Here is a 22973-nt window from a genome sequence, read left to right as displayed (position 1 = left end):
TGAGAGCCAGGGCCTCTCCAGGGGACAAGCATCACAGCTGCTTGCGAAGCAAACCTGTATTTTCTCTTTTGCTCTTTTCTCAGTGTTCCCAGCTTTGTTGCCACACTGACATCTCTTGAGCCCTGACCCCAGTGTGAGGCACCAGATGCATTTGAGGGGAGTTGGCAGATGAGTTGGTCATGGCACAGATATGAGCCCTGACACCTATCCAGTTAACTCCTGGGTTTTTTAGTATCATGAACACCAAAAGTGCCTTCAGTCAACCCAAAATCTGCACTGGTTCAGTCAATGACCTGAATCACAGTGTGGATTTCATCTTCCCTCCTCCCAGGAACCACCGAGCAGGGGGTCAAAAGAAGTCACCAACCCCTCACATCTCTAATCAATCACCAAGCAGCCCAAGTTCATTTTGCAGAGCTCTCCCAACACAATACCTAGTGTTTAAAATACCAGTCACAGATTTCTACCCTCCTCTTGTAGGCTTTTCCAAAGACTCTCCTCATCACATAGCCAAGAAAATAATTCTCACCATTCACACAATCAATTCTTGTATCTCATGATACTGCCCTAAAAAGAAAGAATATTTCTACTGCCATAAAAAAAGGTATGTTAACCGCAGCCATCAAATACTTTTAAGTTTGCATCCTCCAAGCCACAAGAGCAGACAGAAAAGCGAATATAAGCAGCAGATAAAAGCACTTCTTTGCTGCTGCCAGTCTACAAAGTTGGAGCTGTCAAGAGGCCAATGCACAAACTGACAAAAATTCAAGGGGTGATGCAGATACAATATGGTGAGTGGAGAAGGTTGGAATTATTCAAGAGCTTATAGTCATGTGAACAGAGGGCAATTACAGAAATCTGATTTTCAGGACAGATAAACAGCACAGGCCCACACCAAGCACCGACACCATGGGGTGATGGAGCTGGGTACTGTGGGCAAATCAAGTTTACTAGGACTTCACCAACACTTTATAAATCCAACTAGAAAATGGAATGCCAAATTTGGCTGAGCAGCAGCTAAAGGTGAGCCATCCAGCCAGGTCTGGGCCCCTTCTGTCCTAATGCTACGCTACACATTGATTTTAGAGGAATTAAGCACCACATGGTAATTGAGAACGCCAAGACAACAACCCAGCTCTACTCTCGCTTTCTGCCACTAATACACCCTGTATCACTAGGCGTGTTTCTCACCAGTGAGGCAGGATGAGGACAGTGAGCTTTCTCAGGTGACATCTATCAGTACTTACTCATGTCCAGGCTCACAGCTCATTACCAAAATAGTACCAGCTACACACTGGGTAGAGGGGAAACCAGAGCTCCTTCAGTTACACACAAGAGGGAACAGCAAAGTCTCCTATCTCATACTTTGTTTGGGTACAGGTTTTGCTATTTCTTAAAAATAGAAATGAAAAACAGTCCTGTGAAAATGGCATCTCCGCGCACAGCTTGAGCTAGCTAGTACTCCAAGTTAAAAACGCTTCTGTATCTGGTTTTTTAGGTAACTACTGGGGGAAAAAGATTTCTCATCCACCCCAAAATAATCTCCCAGTAGTCTAGGTATTTGCAGAGTTAACCTGGTTTGCTGGTCCAGCACCCCATCACATCCCAACTGCCAGTAAAACAGGGAGAGACCACTGATTTCTGCAGAAACACAAATTAGTGGAGAACTCCAGCTTACACTTGAGCATGTTTTATTTTCAGCAGCGACTCAAGTGTGGCTCATCTTTAAAACATGTCCAAAAAGAGGACAGGCTTTTTGGTTTTTTTTAAATTAATTAATTCCACACTAACACATTGCTGCTTTTTGGATGCAAGGAGAGGACGATTCCAACGGACCTCAGAGCACCATGAAGGACACCCCCTCCCCTCTCCTGGGTGCTCCTCACCTGCTGAAAACTGTAGAGCTGAAAAGCTGCTCCACACATGAGACCGCCCCAGCACTCATTAGCTGCAGACATCTCAGAAACAGCCGACAAACCCAGCCGTCTCCTCCCCAGACATGCCACCTCCAGAGCCCCCACATTCCTGAGCGCCAGCAGGCAACGCCAAAGATGGGTTCCTGCTGCATCCCCTGCAGTGGGCAGGGCAGCAGGCAGGGCCTGTGAGATCACCACAAGGATGGCTTCTCGTGTTCCTCCGCAGAAGGGCAGGCAGTGTTAGATACTAACCTGCTTCTCTGTCCTCCTCACCTGCCTCCTGCAACACTCGCCCAGTCTTCTGGCCTCCCAGAACCATCAATGTTCCCTCCCAGTTGGCACATGTTCATTCTTTACATTAATTAAAAGATCTCTAAGTGGGACAAAACACCATCAGCCAGGTGAACAAGCTATAAAGTAATTCACCAACATCCTCAGCTCTAACTCCACAGCACAAGGTTTCAGCACCCATTTACAGAGTGTCTTATTCCCGTGGATCAGATCAGAAAAGCCTGGAAAAACAAGAGTTTGGTTTAGTTTTTTTCTCCCATCAGCTCCCTGGCCTGAACCACAGCATTGCCCTGCAAACAGCTGAGTCAGCACAACTGTGAGGCAGCTCAGAAACGAGCATCCGCAGCCAAATCAGCACTGCTGCTGCACTGTCCTTACCCTGAATGGCCTGAGCTCGCTGGAGTTAGGAAGTCAGCATGTCCAGAGCCTTAAGACAGGAAGTCTCTGCATTTGCTATTTTTGTGTAAAGACACAAACCAAAATAACTGTGCATGACTCCAGAGGCAACATCACTGACATCCTCCTGCAGCCCCTGGCTAGGCGGGAGCTCAGCAGCCAGCTGCCTGTGCCGCTCCCCGCCTGCCCCAGCACTGCCCACAGCCTGACGCTCAAAAAAGTAAAGGTAAAGGCACACACCAGCTTCTCTCACATGCAAGATCCTTCTCCAAACACCCACCCAGCTCGAGGACTCACTTCCCACTATCCCATCACACCCAGCTCACCACAGCTGTGACCTGGCACAATGTCACACTCTGCCAGGCAAAACAAGGGTCCCTAGAAACTTCCATCTTCTCTTCAGTCAGCTGTATTCTCCATCAGTATTCACATACATACCGCAGCTGAAATATTAAGGGACAGAGAGTTCACAATACTTTATGTAATTAAATCCATAGATGCTAGTGCCCCAGAACACAGCATACTTAAACAATTATGGGAATTGGTAAATGGCTCACACACTAATCAACTTCTGTATGACCTTGTGGGATGGCTAATTATACAAAAGTCAGACCACATTAGTCCAGGACCAGGGCTTTATTCTCCTGCAAGTCAAACCACTGGCACTCTGGCATTCTGCTGCTCTCTATAAACCATTATATTAAGCACAGACTCTGCCTGCACAGTGCCTCTGGCAGCCAGCCTCCCAAACGACCCACCCACTGGTGCACACATGAAAATATTAATGCGCTCCCTTCTGAAAGTGTGGTTACACTAATTTTATGTTGACTGCGTGTTTTCATAAGCCAGCAGCATTAGACAGAGAGCTGCACCCCGCAGTCACACCGTGGCACATTGTGGTTTTGGTGTGCACACAGCAGCATTTCCCCTGGGGAAGCAGAGGCTTTTCTTAATGCACTGAAGCAACCACAACCTTCCTCGGTGGTGACTCTGAGAGATAAGCTTCACAAACATTCTACCTACAGATGCATATTCTCTGTAGTTGATAGCACAGAACAGCACCTGCAGCTGCCCCAGAGCCCAAACCTGGACCACGACAGCAAGATGCTATACAAGCACTGCACCAAAACAGCCCAGGCTATGTATGCAACAAGTACCACAGCTTTCCTCTGTCTAACCCTCACACACACCATTTCTGAAGTACTCGGTGCATTTTCTGAAGCTACATTTTCTTTTTAAGCAGAGCATTATAAAATCAGGCGCTTGCTAACTCTTTTATCTTGTATAAGGCCTGATTTCCAGCATTCAAAGTAAGATCTGGCAGTGGTTTTATTTTAGGACAGAGGCGATAACCAGTTTTTTAATACATTCATGGATTTTGCTCTCTGCAACTTGAAGCCATGCTTGTTTGTGGAAGAAAACCAAACATTAATCCCAAGAATTATGAACATTGAAATATTTCTAAAATACTCTGTTTGTTAAGCACCTAACTGATCCATTACACAATGGAACAGTAAAAATGACACTGTGGACTGCATAACAGGCATGGCTCTCTGACAGCTTTATAGCTTTATATTAATGCAGTTGCCCCAAAGGTATACTAATAAACACCACACCATAGCTTAGTGAGTGTAGGGGGCAGAAGGAGAAGTATGTATGGAGAGAGACAGCTCGGCTAAATATATGGGTCATTCATCTACCAAACTATCCTAAGCTATGGGTGAATCAGAAAGACACAGCTCCAGCACTGTGTTGTGAACCGGTGTTCCCTATAGTGCCACTGACCACTGCACTCAGTGCCTCTTACAGCACTCTCTGTCCACAAGGACCAATACAAAGTCTCCAGGACAAAGGCGCATACATCCTGCCTTCCAGAAGAAGCATCATTAGCTCATTTTTACCAGCTCGCTATAATTTACAGTCACTACCAGGGGCTTTAAAGACCTGCTCAATGCTGCATGACCAGATGAGATTATGTTTGGTACGCACAGTATTGTTTAAAACCCTTTGTGTCTCTGTGAAACCACCAGCTATTTTTAATTGCATATGAAATAGTATCTGCCAGGGTTTCTGCACAATTTAGCTAGCACAGAAGAGCTCGTTTACAAGGAGCTTTTAAAAAGGATCCAGTTGCAGATTCGCACACTAAGACACACTCTACCTGACTGGTTGTTCCTCATGCGGATGGCTTTTGCTTTGGCCAGCTCCAGGGCTGTGACCCAGCGCTGCCTCTCCACTTCCGAGTTTGCCTTTAAGTGGTACGTCCTTCCCCCGTTCGAAAGCACTATGTTACAAGAGTCCTCTGTATCGATATGAGCCGTGGACAGGTTGATGGTCCCGCGACATGTATGGGCCATTTCTGCCTGCGTCCTGCAGGGGAACAGAGGGAAAAAGAAGTATCAGTCTCCCTGCACCCAGCCTGTCCCCAAAATCCCACCAAAACTCCCTCCCGCTCAGCGGAGACCTGTGGAAACGTCCCAAGCAGGCAGCAAGCCCATCAAAGCCACCAAAGCTAGGCAAGCTCCTCGAACAGAAAAACAAGGATGGGATGTAGCACATAGATCGAGCTTGTTCCCTTGTACAAACATCACCCCCATCATTTAGCCTGCTGGTTTCACATCCTGCTGTGCTGACTGCTTCTGGTTGCCCTAAAAGTAAAACTACCAAGTGCACACCACTGGCCTTTCTCATCTCATTTGCATTGCTGCTTTTCTCCCTTCTCCCTGCTATCCCACCTCCAGCATCTAGTATTTTGTGGCTCTTTATATCCTCTCCTTTCAATCACTGTTTTTTCTCCAGTTGTGGTAAGATCTCACATGCAAAGATCTCCACTTGTAAGGCAAATTAAAGCAGCACAATTCTTTTTCAGCTGTTAAAGCACCTTTAAAATTGCTTAGCACTTCTTGAACTTCAGTAGGCTCACCCACATGAGCAGAAAGCATTCCTGGGGCTCACCTCCCAAAGAACCAGTCCTCCTTCCACCCCAGCTGGACATCCCAGGGAGAACCCACCCTTACCCACAACGATCCCACTGCTGACAGCTGCATCCAGGACTTCATGTCCAGGGGCCAAAGCCCCCCAGCCCATACACAACCCTGCCTCATGCCACAGCCCCAGCCAAGGACAAAGCACAGCAGGTTGCTTCAAAGCAACAGCCCGTGCAGCATCCACAATAGCTGCTGCTCTATCATGAAAATATTTCCACATCTTCAGACATTATTACCTCTCCATGGGCTTTTAGCTTTAAAGCTGAAACGACTACTTATTATTTATTAGTTTTCCTCTTTCCCCTCACCAGCTCTTGGGCCCCAGGAGAGCGGCCAGTCCCATGCTGCCAGTACCACACCAGCCAAGAGCCGCCTTCTTGTGCACAGAGATGCCTTGTCTTTTCAGAGCATGCAAGCTGTGGAAGAGCCACATAGAAACCGACAGCCACTTCTTAAAACATGACTTAACAGTGTTTTCAGAAGCAACTGAAGCAATTTTTTAAAAAATAGTTACAAAGACTAGGTTTTTTAAGGCACTTGGGTACAAAGATAAAGGCTGAAATAGTCCCAAAACTGCCTCCACACCCACTGCTGCATTGCAGATGCCTAAAATAGCTCTACAAGCATTAAGCCAGTAAGTCCTCAAGGTTTCCCACCAGCCCAGCAGACACACTCAGAGCAGCCAGCACAGGCACAGCCGACAGCATCACTAACACCACACAAACCCCAGCAAGACCAGGGCAAACACGGCAGCCACTGGCCTCCACTGCCCTGCTCCCACCCCAGGGGCTGCATGTTCTCCAGCCTGGGGTATAGAGGCTGCAACCCCCATGTCCCTCCAGCCAGGAAGGGCTGAGCAGCACCTGGAAGCGAGGACCTTTGGACAGGAGGAAACATGAGAATTTTCCTTGATCCTCATTGTATTTTTCCATCTTTTACCATCCACCTTTTACTTTAGTTCATTAATTTTTTTTTACTTTGAAATGGGAAAGGGGATGGACAAAATCAATCAGCTCTGCTGCATGCATACCCACTCCCAATCCTCATTCCTCATCCACCCTGACAACCTTCCCACTGCCCAGTGCCTTCTCCCCCTGCCACACTGCCTATTCCCTCCCTGAAAGTGGGACTACAATAAACACATTTGGCATTAGACCACTTCTAGATCCACAGCCATCCCCTGTTCCCCCCAGCACCCACAAGCCACTTACCACCTTGCATTTACACTGCACAGCAAGGCGGGATCCTTCCCAGCTTGTCCACACTCCTGACCTTGTTAAACAGCTGATGTAGAACAGCCATCATTAACACTTTGAAAATTCAGTTCCCCTTTTCCTCCCTTCTGCTGCCAGCTATCACTTCCCATAGCAGTTCAATCTTCCTCAGCGTGTTCACCATTTTCACCCACATAACTAGTCAAAGGTCCGAGGAGAGTTTTCAAGACTGTAAATTCCCTTAAGTCCAGGTGACCATGCTGGGGGAAAGAGATGGGAGCAGGACAATGCTATCATAGGACAAATATGCCTTGTATACTTTTAAATGCTCTTGTCTGAGTCATTTCCAGAGTCCTCTCTCCTACCCTTTTCCTAACATTATGACATGCTGGAATTCAGCAGATGTCAGGCAATCATTGCAAGGATTTTGCTAGTATTTCAGCAAAATACATTACTACACAGTTGCTCACCGACTTGCAATAGCAGGAGGAATTGCAGTCACTTGTAGAATTACATGCCCCTTTCCTCCCCCCCAAGCCTAGCAGCACAGTCCTCACCCAGGAACATTGCCCCATCAGTTCTGGATGGAGGCCTGTCTGAAATGCCCTGGGGGTACTGAAGGAGCCACCAGATCCAGAGGCAGGACAGGCTCTTGCCTCATCAGCCTTGACAATTTATAGAACAGTTTGCATCAGCCACAGGCAGCTGGTGTGAGCACCGTGGGTGAGGATGAACTATTTGCTCAGGGCAGCAAAGTAACTCAGAGCACAAGGTCTAGAGAAGAACTGGTGCTCCTCACACACCTGCTGCTTTTTAAAGTTCAGCCTTGTTACCTGAAGTTATTTTCCAAACAGCACACTTATTTCCAACTAGTTTTGAAGGCTTGAAAGCTATTCGTGCATGATAAAGCACCTAACAGTGAGAAGACCTCACCCCAGCTGTACAAGACTACTTCAGACTCCAGAAGCAGCGAACAACTCTTGCTTCGCAGCTTTGAACCCTCAGTTATGTAGCTCTGCTTTAAGTCCCATATCTGTCTGTTTTTCCATCAGCCTTCTGCTATTTTTCTCCACTTCTTCCTTGTTCCTTTACCCTACATGTCTTAACCCAGCTATTTGCTCCTAAAACTACAATACCCCCAGGCCCAGAAGGTCTTTGCTGATCCTCACAGGCCAATGCCAAGTCTCTCCCTCTGCCTCTGATTTCCCTCTACACAGAGTCCTCCTCATCTCCATTCAGGGCATCCAGTTACTCCTTTTTTCCACTGCGAACAGCCTTCCTCCACCCCAACAGCAGCCACCCTGATGCACAGCTCCCAGATCATTAATAACACCTCCACAAACGTACTGAAGTCCAAAAGTGATCACTGGCCACTGCTTTTTCAAAATTTTAAAATCAATTCACATCTTTAAAGGTAGGAGCTGAACAAGTCATCAGCTGCTGAGTGCTGGAAGCTTTCATGAAGGCACACATCACCAGCTCGGCAAGTAGACCATTCCCACCACTGCCAGGAGCATCTCCCCTTACTCCTGAAAGACTCAAGGCAGTTTGCACATTGCTTCCTTCTCTGTGGCCTGGAGCACAGTGACAGCCCCATCACATCACACGAGCAGCGGTATGGCAAATATCTGATTTTCAACACTGTTCACACGCAGCATCTGTAAAAGCCACCACATGTTGGTGATGAGCTTCCTACACCTTCTGGCCCTGCTCCACATGCTGATACAGCAGGAGAGCCAAATTTTGGCTGCACTTTGCTCCCCAAGGAACACATCACAAATAGGAGTCTCTAGGTCTCTTTAGGGAGGTTTTACAGGCATAGCCTTGAATTACTCTCAGATAGTGTTGGCAATGGAGTTCATTATGGGATGGAGATACGGTTCCTACCAGGGGAGAACAGGCAGCAATCCAGAGATACGCACTACCAACCTTATTGCTGGGATTGCATGTTACCCAGAAAGAAGCCATTCTGGCTGAACACGAATTCAAATCCCCAAGCCCCACAACCCTAACTACAGCATCCTGAGGACTTCTCTTGCCTGCCCAGCCCCGACGCTGTTTTGCAGAACAGATTTAACCTAGGGTCACATCCAAGCTCAACATGCAGACACAGAAGCCGTGCAGAAATGAAAGCATCTTGGTACCTCCCAAGGACCTACGGTTCATGTCTCACAGCACCACAGGGTAAGTTCAAACTCAGTCTACAGTGTGGTAACGTTTGCTTGCAGTGGGGGTGAACTGGCTCCAAATGAAATCAAGCACTGAATTTCATTTCCAAAGTCATTCTCTTCATGATGCAGTACATACCGGTGGGTTCTCAGAAGGGATTACTTCCCACCTGGAGAGAACTGCAAAAATTATTTTCTCTTCTACACAAAAAGGTGACTTCACTATATCAGTTTAAGTCATGTTAAACAGCCTTGCTCTCCCACTCAAGACGACTGTTAAGCTACCTTCCCATGCCAATCTGCATGGGAAATCAAATCCTACCAATCAGCACCCACACACGAGGCAAGCACCTGACTCAGCCCCAAGCCAACAAGCAAGCAATCTCCTCTATCCACATGCAAGGGGGAGGGGAAAAAAGAAAAAAAAAAAGGTGCCCTTCAGAAGCACTCGTGGTCAGCTGGATCTGCTTATTCACCACTAACAGCTCAACTATTGCATAACATGATCCAGGCAGATTTTCTGATTCTCAACTTTCTGCAATAATCTGAGCACTGCACATATGGGAGAGCACTGGGCAGGCTGCAAAAAAGCCAAAGGGAGTGTAAACATGGACATAGACCACACAGAGCTGGACAGAGATTAATACCTAGGATTCTTCTGCTGCTCCCTCTCAAAGCTAATGATGGGACTCTCCTTCAGAGATACAAAATTACAGCTGCACGTGGGAGATGGAAGAGGACTGCTTGCATACAGCCCTTGCCAATATACACAGTGAGAGGGGCTAAAACAATTTTAAAAAACAATACCTGCAGGTGTTAAAAACCAGGGAGGACTTAAGCATCCATCCGGCAAGGGGAAAACTTAACATCCTGGGTGAATATAACCCCTTACCCCCCAGAGCACAGCAGCAAGATCCTCAAAGCACCAGGGCAAGCTCCATGCAAGTCTTGAGCTATTAACCAAGCCATAGGCTACATGGCCCTGCCAGGGCTGCCCAGCTCCAGCATGTGGCTCCAGACAAAAAAGGCCAGGAATTGTGGAGGCAGATCTCATGGCTTATTCCCAAATTCATTCTTGTAGCAACAACGGTGCTGCCCATAGATGCATTAGGATCATCAGAAAGGAGTTTTCTTACTCTAAAAGCACGAACATACTTTCTCATGATGCCAGCAGGTCTCTACTTCAACTGTCAAACCTACTCTGGATACACAGGTCCCAGTTCCTGCACAGATTCTGTCAAAGCTAGCAGAAGATGCTGTTCTGAATATGGCCACATTTGCGTTTTTTATTTTGACAGTGTGTAGGACACAAATTTCAGACTGGCATCATCACTCAGGCACCCTACCACAAGTACAGCAAAGCTCTTGCATCACAGCAATTTCCAGAATGCTGGATTTTGCAAAAACCTTCAAAGACCTTGTTATTAAAATATTATTTGCAGCATTTCTCTCTCTTTTTTTTTTTTGTGGGGGGAGGGGTGCTGGAAAATCTGCTTCAGCTACTTTAATACCACAAATCTAAACATACAGAGCTTGACAACTTATCAGCATCAGTTACTTAAAAAGGCCTTCAGTATAAGACTCCTGGAGTCTAAATTTTAGCAACTCATTCTGCAGCCTGTCAGATCAGCTACATGCCGTACTGCAATAAAAGAACAACAAATCATGATTTAAAGACCTGCTTTCCAGTTCTGAATGAATACTTGAGCTACACTAGGCTTCCGAGTATGCCAGTGCTATACAAGAGAAAGATGTTCCTACTTTTCAACAACTGTAAGAAATCTTACTATATATGAAATGATGAAATTCCTTTGTAAGAGCTCAGAAGACAGATTTACCAACAGCGGAGGTGAAAAAGTAGATCATCTACTAGCTCCACAGCTCTGGTTTCAGTGGTATCATAACAGCCAGAGATTTAGCCTCAGATGCTGGTAAGGTGTTGCTTATACGGGTTTTGTAATAACTGCGTGGCTCTGCTGGAAGTTAATAAGACGCAGCAAGCAATAAACAGCTCCAGCTCACGCTGCTCCTAAACACACCATTCACTTAAAGCAAGCAAGCATGACAGATGCTCACAGAATTTCTCTGCTAAGATTTCCTTTCCACCAGCAAGGCTCAACACCATTTCTGGGCAGCCTCATCTGTCCTGAAACTCGATCACTCCTTTTCTCACAGCTCAGACAGGATCAGGCAAAGAACTCCAGCAGGGAACAGAGATTGCTCTGCACAGGACCCACTTTCCAGGTGGCCAGCAGTATTTCAGCGTGCTTTATAGCTTGAGCACCAACAAGGAGGTCAAGGAGAGCACAGCAGCCCAACTTTGAGACCAGAGCACACACCTGCAACCCTGGCAGCTCAAAAGCTCAGTTCAGCTAAGCACAGTGGGTATGACACATGTACGGATCTTGTTACACCCTAGCTAGGAGCATCCAGCACCACAAGGGCGCTAAAAATGCTCAGGCTAGTGACTGTGCAGCTCTCCAAAGCAGCTAATCCACAAAAAACTCAGCAGGAAGCTACGCAAAGACTGACCTGAGGCTTCTCTCCTAAGCTGGGAGGGCCAATACTGCTTGCTCGTGGGTTCCCAACACCACTCCATACCACTCGGCATGTTCACAGGAAAATCCAAACACAAATTAAGTTATACCCCAAAAAATAACCTCCTGAAATACGCACTCACTTGCTTCCTAGAGATCCTTCTCCTACTATCTCAAAACCTTGCCATAAGCCTCAGTAACCAGCACACCTGATTCTACATTTTAAATACTTAATTCCCATCTTATCACTCCTACAGTCGTTCTGTTTTCTGGTATAAATGTAGGTTACTGCAGGGCTCAAACTTGTCCCCATGCTGAGAGCCACAGCCACCTCCCTGGAACAAACTCAGAGAGGCACAAGGTGAGCAGCATTTAAACAGTCACATATTCTTGTCTTTCCTATTCCAGCATGTCCTTCCCCTTGGGGTTTCACTCACCACAGTTATGCCACAACAAGTAAAATTTGGGCACATACATTAGAGGCTGCTGCATCTTCTGAACCTCCAAGTGTCTGACCACACACTTCAAAAAATTCATCCCCAGTGTAAGCAAGGATGCGAACGCCAGCACAGCTCATAAGCAGCCATCTGAGTCATTCTTCCCTTGGGAAAGCAGCACTGAGTGTTTATACAGAAATCTGCTGTGAGCTACAGCCCTGGCAACAGGCAAGAGGTACTAGCAGACACACTAGACCATTTGCCAGGTTATCACTCAGCTGCTTGGTCACTATTTACCAACGAGGAAATATTTCCTAATTTAAATAACTTTTACAGGAAAATCTACTGATGTTGCCATGCAATCTCCTTTGGTCTTTTTTCCCTCTCTAAGATTACTTGAGCTGTAACAGCTCATAATGTGTGGCTGAAGTTTTACAAGGAAGTTTTACTGTTCACGTTTGAGTTTTGATTGTAGGTCCAGAAACAGCCTCCCCAGCACCACTGGCATCACCGTGACAGCTGGCTCCTGCAGGTCACACGCTTCAGCTGAGATGATGAACACAGCACAGGGACAGATCCAAGCGGTTCACCACCATCAGGGACATTTCTGACTTGTACTCTGGAACCCTTACGAAGGATTCAGGGAGAAAACAAGGGACACATGAAGCATCTGAAAAGGAAAAGTTACAGACTGTCATAGAAAAGAGTGAAACTATGGGGGCAGGCAGTTTGAGTCGTGGAAGTGAGATACAGAGACCTTACAGCAACATTGCCACTACACATATGGCATGAAGCTGTACACAAATCCCAGGTCCATTTCTGGAGCTAGAAAACACACACCTCAAGGAGCTTCCTCTGTGAGCTCCACCACCACACTGTATTTCAAGAGCTAGATGCTCAGAAACACTTTTTGGCTGCCATATCTCAACAAAATTACAAATCTAGGCTTCTGCACCGGTGCTGCAGATCACACCCAAAAACCAATGCAACACAGCCAGAAGTAAACACTGCATCCTTGCAGCACAAACCCAGCATCTCAGCGCACCCTCCAACATACCAGGAGACCTGGAAAGGACAGGACTGATAAACATGTTGGTCTGGAGATGCCGGTGCACATCTGGTGTCAAAGCAGCTCAAGGACCCAAATGACAACTCACAGCCCAAGAACTGAAGAGCGCTGTAGCAAGATGACTGTTGTCAACCATCCCTGAACACCTCCAGCCTGGCTGCCCTGGCCACTCTACCAAATTCAGCCAGCTCAGCACCACCTTACAGCTAGGTTTACAGTTTAGCACTCACACGCTGCCAGACAAACACCACCAGGGTTTGTATCTGTTCCCCGGTTTTCTCAACAAGATGACAAGGATAAACATTTTCATCCTGATCTATCAAGAAGAGAACAAGGCAAAGGAAACTTGTAGTGTAGCAGATGGACTGCAAAGTAACACATCCAGGAGGTACTTCCCCAATTAGAGAGAGGGAGTCCTGTTCCTGCATCTGCTCAGGGCTCCCTGACAGCATATTCCCTCCCACAGGAAGAAGGTAAGTCCCCAGCACTTGCAACTCGGGAGCAGCAGTTCAGCACATCCCAGTCCCAGGGAGATCAGAGGGTTTCTCTGCAGAGGGTTGTGGAAGAGCATCAGCCCCTGCAAAGCACAGTGGTCCAAGACACAGATCATTGTGCATCGCATGACCACGGATATATAGGTATACAGGAAACAGGGCAGGTATTCTTATAACTACCACAAAAAAAGGCAAATGCGCATTGAAGTTCATTTAAGTGTGGGCGTTCTGACAGAGAAGCAGAGTACATCACCAGAAACAGGCAGGAATCCCAACTATAAATGGCTGCGAAGCATCCCTCTGGCTGAGTCTGCTAATTGCTACTACTTCTTACCAGTATTTCAAAACACAGACATTTAATAGAGAAATTGTGCAGACCTCTCATCGCTTGCGTTTGTGCAACAAGATTATTTCACTTCTGTTAACATTACACACATGAAGACCATTCTCTGGTGGTGAAAGTGTAGATGTTTGACCCCTCATCACTCCACATCTGATTACACTGGGACCATACTAATCTCTGCCTTTGCTTTCTCCACTATATGGCAACCTGGAAACATTCAGAAGTTCAGACAGAAAACCACTTTTTAAATCATGTTTACCCTGGAAAAGAGAGGAACTGGAAAGCCTTGCTGCTTCTTACACCACTGACCTCTCCCAACTTGCCAATGCATCTTCCATGGATTAAGTTGAAACCAGTTTATTCATTTCATTTTCCCATCCCCCTGAAAAGTATCATATGATTAACTAAGTTAAGGGCTCTGCAGCCATAGAGAAATATTTGTACCAGCTGCATAACTGGGAAATGCCCTTTAGAGTAAGCTGCAGAGCCTAATGCAGGCAGAGGCAAGAACAAAAATCAAGGACCAGGAAACAAGCAAAATTGGGCAATGCAATAGATCGGGACAGAAAAGAGGTGATACCGAATGGATTTATACTCTGCCTGGCTCACAGTATAAGCAATGCATTGAAATACTTTCAGCACCTTTTCTTTTTCTTTTTTTTTTCCCTAAGATGATGGAGAACAATCACCACAGTCCACAAGGGTAATCAGGCTGATCCTTCTCTTAATTAATTGCAGATGGAAATTTCTCTCAAGAGATTTTGTTTCATTACTAGAGTGGGGAGCAGCACAAAAGGCAATGCAGTCACAAGCACTCAGGGTGCAGGAAAGGCCATTTGTGCCCATCTGCCACACGGTTCAGCAGCAAGCCTCCCACTTCCCACAGGATGCTGCTCTCTGCTTGCGTTCCACAAAGCACGAACCAACTCTGGACAATGCACAAGGATTTCCATATAGAATTCATAGTCTAACAACTATCTGGATTAGGTCAAGCTCTCTGATCCTTCAGTGACCCCACCAGCACTGCCATACAGTGCAGGGACAGGAGCTGCGCACTCCCCATCTCACCCTGACAACAAAAGGCTGTTGTGCCACCACCGCCTCCTCAACGTCGCCTGTGCCGGCCAGTGGCTCCCTCCCCACCTTGGCACCAGCCTCCAGTCCTATGCCACTGCCACTTCGGCATCCTCTGAGTCCAAGCAGTTAATCTGCACTGAAATCTGGTGCCCAGTTTCACAGTCACCGGCATCCCATTGTCAATACGAGAACCTTTAAAACATTTCAGGCAGAGCAGCCCCATAACTGGGTTACAGAAACCTGCAAGTGCTTCCCGGCACATTTCCTAATAAATTGAGGTTTTGCACATCCTTTGTTCAGAATAATTGGGGGTATAAAGCCAGTGAAATCTCTGCATTCTCCTTTATGCATGAGAAATTCCAAAAAGCACCTTAAAACTGGTTTTATTTTGAGGCCAAAAGCTCACGTGCCTGAAATTAGCGGATGTAAGTGTGGACACCAAACCTCTTGGGGTTATTGTTCTCCCTTGGTTGAAGGAAAAAGGATTTTTGTGATGACTCAGTTCCACAACACAAATGCCAAGAGAAAGCAGGCGCGTGGCTCAGGAGGTATTTCCCCCAGCTCACACAGTAAGCAGTATTCACGTTCAGCACATCACAAGCTGGTTCAGCACAGCTCTCACAAACCGCAAGCTCCACATGACAAATAGCTCAGATTATTTTTTTCCTTCCTCTTTTTGCCTTCACCAAACCTACCAAATCACAAACAAGCCCCAAACAAGCATATGGTAAGCGTTGTCCTGAGATTTCTGTAAAAAAAATGTGATTTACTTCTATTTAAAGGCCGATTAATCTGCAACTGGCTGCAGTCAGGATGGGCACAGATTAGCAACGATCGGGTTTAAAGGAAAGCCTGCAATCCGGGCTGCAATCCTCACCAGCTGGAGGGATGCCCGCAGATCAGGCACCCTCCACAGATCACAAGAATATTCCCACCCATCCCTGACCTGTCCAGCAGCTTCCCAACCTGACTTCTGGGCCAAGCCCCTACCCACACCTGGGACCCAACACCAATGAGCCTCAGCCAACACTGCACAAGCAAGGATTTAGGGCTGACTTGACTGTAAACCTCTGTGGTAAATAAATGGATGCAGTGAAGCAATCTGGGTTTCACACTCCTTTCTCTAGTGCTTTGCCACTTTAGTTTGGCTGCAACACCTGTGCCAGTGCAGGGCAAGCCTCTGCAAGGAAAAACCCCAAAGACACTTCTGCTTTGCATCATGTACAAATAGAACTTGGTTCTCCATGCTTCACAAAGAAAAAAAAAAAACACCACAAAAACTACAAGGGAGCTTGGGGAAAGTAATCTGTTAGAAACATTCTCACCCACCCCACGGCAGTGTAGGACAAGGCACTGCACCCACCCCTGACACTGTGTGCCATAAAGGTTTAATGCAAAATCTCACAAGTGCATCAAGCAAACGTTAGCACTTTCAGGTCAGAGGCATCTTCGATGTAACTGAGTGTCAGAAAATTCACTACTGGAGAAGCACACAGGTTTAATAGATGGTCATGTCAAGAAAATCAACAGCATTGCCCAGCTGAAACATCTCTGAAAACCCCCAGGCCTCCCCCCTGCTTCTTTTCTTAAACAAAAGTGTGGCAGACCTGCTGGCTAGATGGCTGAACAGCGCAGCTAGCCCTATTTGGCTTGTCAACAGGCAATCTCCTCCAAATATATAACATATCCAAGCAGAGAGCCAAGCACCCAGCCTCTTGTTTCCCCAAAAAACACTGTGTAAAGCCTGTATAAATGCACACAAACTGAGAAATGCTTTTACTGCTAACATCAGAACCACATCAAAACATAGATGTACCCCAGCTCCCTTCCCCTCATTCCCCAAAGAGGAGATGTTCTGCTCCTACAGTGCTCCCACAAACAAGATTTCCACCCCAAATAAAAGGATACTCTAAAAGCAATCTACCTAGATTCATGTTCTTCAGGATTAGCTTTTATAACACATTTATGACTCTCCCATGTGCACAGTGCAAGTTTTCTGCCAGGAAAGCTCAGCAGTGATCAGGAGGGGGGAAAAAGGTAAGCCACTGAGCAGGTATCAGCAAGTGTAAGACAGGGTCTGGCAAAGGGATTTTGCATTGGGTTTTTTTATGAAAAAAATGAAGAAATAAAACAAATGATTAAAAAAAAGTTCCCAGTAAGCTTCCCCACTCCTCCCACCATGTCATGCTATCTCCTGTCTGCCTCTGGAGGGGCTGGTGGTGGCCCCAGCTGATAAGGCTATCAGCCCTGTAGACCAGGGCACCCAGAAAGAGCTCTTCAAGCCACTGGTTCGGGTGAGTGGCTTCACCTGCTCCCCAGGGTGAACCTTCACCTTCTTCTGTAGGACAAGAAAAGCTCTCCATGCTGGTGTGACACTGCACAACCACAGCTTTGCTCCAACGCAACACTGCTGCAACCTCCCAAAAAGGGCTTTTACTCCTCCCTTTCCAGCAGAAGCAGAATGACAGGCTGCAAAGGAGCTCAGCACAGGGAAAGCAAAGCAAAGTGTATCTGGTTGGGAAAATACCCTAGTACTCGGCCAAAAGGAAACCCCATAAGAGTATATCAGAGTACTAAGTGTCCCATTTACAGCAATTAGCCCACAGCTGATACAATAGATGTGACACACAGTTGCCCATCTCAGCTGAGAAACCCAAACCATGAGGTCAGCATCTTTAGCAAAGCTATTAGTGTACAGCTGGGCAGGGGGAAGGCTGCAGCAAGCCGGGCTCTGCATAAGGAGCTGCATCTCCTGCAACGACATTGCCAATGACTGTAACAACACTAGGCGCAACAACAAAAAGCTTCTGGGCAAAAGACACAGGCACACCTGTATCACCCTCGGCACTCCCTCACCTGTATTTTGAATGCACTGGCTTTCCTCCCATTTAGGCTCCCCTCTGACTAGTTGCCTAGATGTAGTTCCCTATGATAAAAGCTCAGTTCAGGGGTATGTTCAGGTAACTACAAACACATATGAAAAAGTGCCAAACTGCAACTGCTGGACAGAGCCTGGAGCTTGCAGCCCAGCAGCAACACCAGCAGCTTCGCAGGAGGCAGGCACACGCTCAGTGTTCAAGAGAACCCTGCTAGAAACCCTGTTCGCCTCTTCTAAAAATGCCACAGGAAGCACAGCAGTTCACCATTTTCGTTACTTTCCAAGCAAAAATGCTAAAGATCTAGAGGGGAAAAAAACCACCAAGATTTGTGGGTAGTAGTGCTGCCACATTTAATGCATTAATTAGAAGTTTATGGAAGGTCTGGTCCAGATCCCATCATCTCCACAGAAGTTAGTATAAACTAAGACCTGGGCAACACATGACTTACATGCATGGAGGCCCATTTTTAAGCAAGAACAAACAACAAATGGCGATACAGAACGTTAATTTGACAAATGCTGTTACTACACAAGAACACTGAAATAAATGCAATACCAGCAGATGAGAGTCTCAAGCAGTAATTTTTCTTGTTACAGCCTCTGCTTTTAAGTTTTTACTGGTCCTTCAGCCCTTGGGAACTTATATGATTACTTGCGTAATAATCAAAATAAAGATCAGCCATAGTCTGCTCATGTTTGTATTTTCTCACCATCATGGAATCGTATCATAGAACCACAGAATGGTTTGGGTTGGAAAAGACCTTAAGGATCATCTAGTTCCAGCCCCCTGCCACAGGCAGGGACACCCTCCACCACGTCCAAGAGCGTAGAGCACAGAAGGCACAGCACAGTCAATATTAAGATCAGACTTTTATTCCTATCCTGCTGATGTGCCTTCATACTTACAGTATTCAGAATGGTAAAAATATCCTGGTTTTCCAGACTATAGAGTTTAGGGGTGTATCTGCTCTGAGCACAAGACTTACCTAGTCTTTCTGAGACCAAGTGTGGGTTGAAGAGCTTGCTTTCAAGGATTTTTCCATAGCTGCAAGCAGCTCTCTTCGTGCTAGTTACCATCAACGTTAATGTTTTCAGTACCAAACAAATTTTCTTCAGAGACGCTGCCTCTGACCTTGAACATCACTTTTGAAGTCATCGCACTTGTGACTACTTTCAAACAATGCTAAAATTACAGCACAGAATTTCTTTCAGTGTGAAATATTTCTTACAGCTAGATATCTAGATGCAAAGCCCACATGGTTGCACAGACATACTTCTTCCTCTGTTTTAAGGCCTTGGCACAAGAAGACAAAGCTAAAGACCTCACATTTAACACCTCACCTAACTGTTGCCTCTCAGCCCTTGACTGTGAACAAGTTCAGCAACTGCCTTGCTACAGGTTTATCTACTGTACAGCATAAAGGCTGGCTTCTAGGTGGGTGCCAGCACAGATTTGGAAAGCTGTTCATTCAATTGCTTTTTCTCACCAAACACAACAAACAGATGCTTCTGCTCAAGGCAAAAACTCTACATCAGTGGACAACAGCAGTTTCTGAGGCCTCCTGCAACCCAGAAATTTTATTCCATGACCAAAAAAAAGTGTTCAGCTCTACAATCAGCATAACCTACTTTTGGTAGCAATTACCTCTTCTTTGCAGAGATATCAGACACAGCTACCTGTCTTTCAGAACCACTTCAAGTTGCTGGGTAGCGGGCATAACATTGCTACTCAAGTCTCAGCAGAAGAAGGGAACATGAAAACTGAATGAGACACTTGGGTATTTAAGGTACCTCCACAATCTCCATTACCTATGAAATAAGATTATCCTTTGGGGACACACTCCTGAGGAGCACAGGAGGTAGCAATCCAATGAACAGCATTTTTTTCTCCATAAGAACTGATGAAACAGAGAGGGGAAAACGCAAGCAGGATATTAAAACATGTCTGCAATGTGAGTGCATGGGACAGTGTGACACAACATAAGACCTTTCCCATTCCTTATGACACTACCCAAAAAATAAAGAAATTTTGGCAGCTGGCTTTTCAGTCACTAGAGGTGCCAAGAGCTTTTATTAAGATAGAAACTGAGTTAACTGCTTACTGGCCCACGATTCAGATTGGCAGATATCTTCGATCAAACCCTGCAGATGCCTAAGTGACCTTGTCCAACCACTTCTGGACAGACCTGACATCTCGACTGCTTCACCTGCAAGACTGAATGCCCAAAACAGGTATTTCAGTGTTAGCACCTCAAGACCTCCTCCTGAACAGTCACATTTTCATTAGCATCAGCCTCCTTAGATGAACACTGCTCAGCAGGGTCAATCAAGCCAACCAAGGATGAAGAATGGAAAAAAGTTACAACAGTTAGGGCCAGGTATTAAATTTAGGATTTATGTACATATACAATTTATATATATATGTGTGTGATATAATTAATTCATACTGTATCATATATATAGTATTGTGCCATATATTGTGTATTATCAGTAATATATTGTATTATTATATATAAATTATACTGTATCATATAATCTGTCCAAAACTCCAAAATGACAAGCAAGCACTGGGCGACACTGTGTTGGTGTATCTACCTTCACCAAGTAAATGCCAGGAAGACAGTTGGACTGCTCCAGTGCTAGGGACACCACATTCCCTCCAGGAGAACACATGCAGGAATACACAGCTGTACGACGTATGTACAGGTATTTTCAGAAATTTATCTTGGGGATTCAAGTCATGCCAATACTCTACATTGGGATCAGTGTCTTCCTGAAAAATCCTATGGATATTGCCTGCGGATTACCAGGAACAGAAGAGTTAAACATACAGCGAAGAGGGAAGGCAAAGTCAGTGACCTTCACAAGGGACTGCTCTCATGCATAGACAAGAATGAATTACAGCTTTAAGCGAATTTCCCAACTGCTCAAACCAGACTTTCAGTGTTATTTTAGTATACTGTGTTACAAGGAAACTTCAGTGGTGCAATAAGATGCTTGGGGTTTTTTAAGGCAGAAATACTGGAGCTGCTTTGGCACAGAGAGAGTCCTGCCCTCTGTTCTCACCAGCTTCATGCTCCTCTGGTTACAGTCAAGTCTAGGTGCTAGTCTCCTAAGCAGCACTTCACAGGACATTTTCACACCTTCTCAAGAAGAATCAGCTGCCATCCCACCTGTCTCCTCCACAAAGTCAAGGTTCACATCCACAAAAGCAGCATCAGCACTTTATTCAAAGTCACTATATTTCATTTCAGAAGCCACTTTCAGAAGCCAAGGGACTTCCAAAGAATCCCACCTTACATGTATTACAAAAGCGAACAATGACAGGCGCTCTGCTCAGCCAGGCGACCCGACCCAGCCCACCCAGCTGCTCAGGCTCTTGGGAAGCAGAAGGATTTTGCCTGTAGGTCCAGGCCCTGGTGCTTCATAAAGGGTCATTAACAACCTGTCTTGCTGAGTGCCCGAGAGCTTGTGCCCAGCAGTTCCCATCAAAAGGACAGGGCTGGGAACAGTTTATTTTTAGACTTCAGCCTCAGCAACTTTCATTTCCATAGGAGACGCATGAAACGCTTACCTTCTTTAAATGCCTGCCTCCTCTGCCTCCCCAACAATTTCAAAATTATACTGCTTGAGACAGAATAGAGATTTCTCTTTGCTAATGAGAACAATTTCAACAGGATGAAGCAAGCAAAGAGCTAACATACACAGGGGCAACAGCTGGTTACTTTGCCAGCGCAGAAAAAACCAGAAGTGATAACCGGAAAAGCAGAAAGGTATTTGCCACATGCCTTAACCAGCTATCAGTGTATTGATACACACTACCCCAATATGGTATGAGATATAGATACACCTCTGAAAACAAACATTGACAAAGACAGCTCAGCACCAGAAGGAAACCAGTTCTCTGTATCTTTTTCACAGCTTTACATCTTATCCAGCCAACAGAAGAGAGATGAATTCTGTTGCATAGCTTTGTAGTATATCGAAGAACAAACTTCTATACGAGAGCATTAAGGCAGGTCACAGATAAGAATGGCCAAAATTGGTCTAAAAGCCACCCTCTGCATACACGTGCTCCTCCATTTAAGCACATCTAAGAAGGTCCCATGTCTTTCTAGCAGCCACCAGGAAGGACAACGAGCCCCAGGGATCTCACCCTAGCAGGTTCAGCTGCTGGAACTTTACCACCAAAGGAGCCCAAAGTACTGCAGGGAGGACATGGCAAGTGTCCTCAGGGGAGGAGAAAGACCCCAGCTGAGCTGCAGAAGAAAGCAGCCTACTGCTTAGCTAGTATTCAGAGCATAACTTCATACAGGTGAAAAAAAGCTGTGTTCATCCTCCTCCTTTCTTCCCAGGATACACCAAAGTACTTTTACGCATGAAAATTCACTTTTTAATCTTCTTTCCCCGTTTTTATTTCTTCAGTCTTGTAAGGAGATGCAGGAAAAAAAAGCAGGTTTAAACCCTGAATTGTATCAACATCTTAAGAACTACACACCAGTGAAAAAGTAGTAAAACACTCTTTTTCCCAAGTAAACGAGCTAGATCACATCATATTCATGCTTGCTTAAAACTAAACTAATCTGCTCAGACTACAGTACTTGCACATGGGAGCAGATTCTCTTTATAGAGATCTGCTACAGCAGAAAGTTACTCTTGAGGTTCTATTAAAGAGATAAAAGGCGCACTTCACACCATGTACTCTAAAGTGCCTTCACTAATTTCAATCACAAGAGCACACTGAAACCAGACAGTGATTTTAAGCATTTCTGCTAGCTTTACGCCCCTCAGGCTATAAATCCACCCTCAACATACCATACATTACCACTGTTGTCTTTGGTTTAGTCCTGTACAAAGCCAACAAAACTCCCCATATTTTCTCCCATTAGCAAGTACAGTAAAAACATTTAGGGTGAAAGACAGCTTTGCAACTCCAGGCAAAGCTCATCACCCCAAAGCCCATCACACCTCAACTGGCAGGTCCACAACAACAAGTTCGGGTCTTGCATTTTGTACTTGTTCTCCTCCCATCCGAGGAAGATATACTCAGCATAGAGGGGGGGGGGGCGGGGCGGGGAAAAGCAGTGGTCCCAGACACATGCTACAAACTAAGTATCAACAATTCACATGCAACTCTTGCATGTCCTCTAAATGCTCCTTGAAAAG

The 22973-nt window shown here is 45.8% G+C and overlaps 1 protein-coding gene across 2 annotated transcripts in view; it reads right to left on the bottom strand.

Moving 5' to 3' along the window:
- The window catches only part of OSBP2 (oxysterol binding protein 2), a 117377-nt gene that overhangs the window by 81738 nt on the left and 12666 nt on the right, over nt 1-22973 (bottom strand). For both annotated transcript variants that reach the window (XM_055711886.1, XM_055711894.1), the window contains one exon: nt 4765-4973. In XM_055711886.1, coding sequence (XP_055567861.1) covers nt 4765-4973 — 209 coding nt within the window. The remainder of the gene's footprint in view (nt 1-4764; nt 4974-22973) is intronic.

This window comes from Falco cherrug, chromosome 1 (genome assembly GCF_023634085.1).
Source record: "Falco cherrug isolate bFalChe1 chromosome 1, bFalChe1.pri, whole genome shotgun sequence".
NCBI lineage: Eukaryota > Metazoa > Chordata > Aves > Falconiformes > Falconidae > Falco > Falco cherrug.
This window is presented reverse-complemented; position numbering and strand designations above follow the sequence as displayed.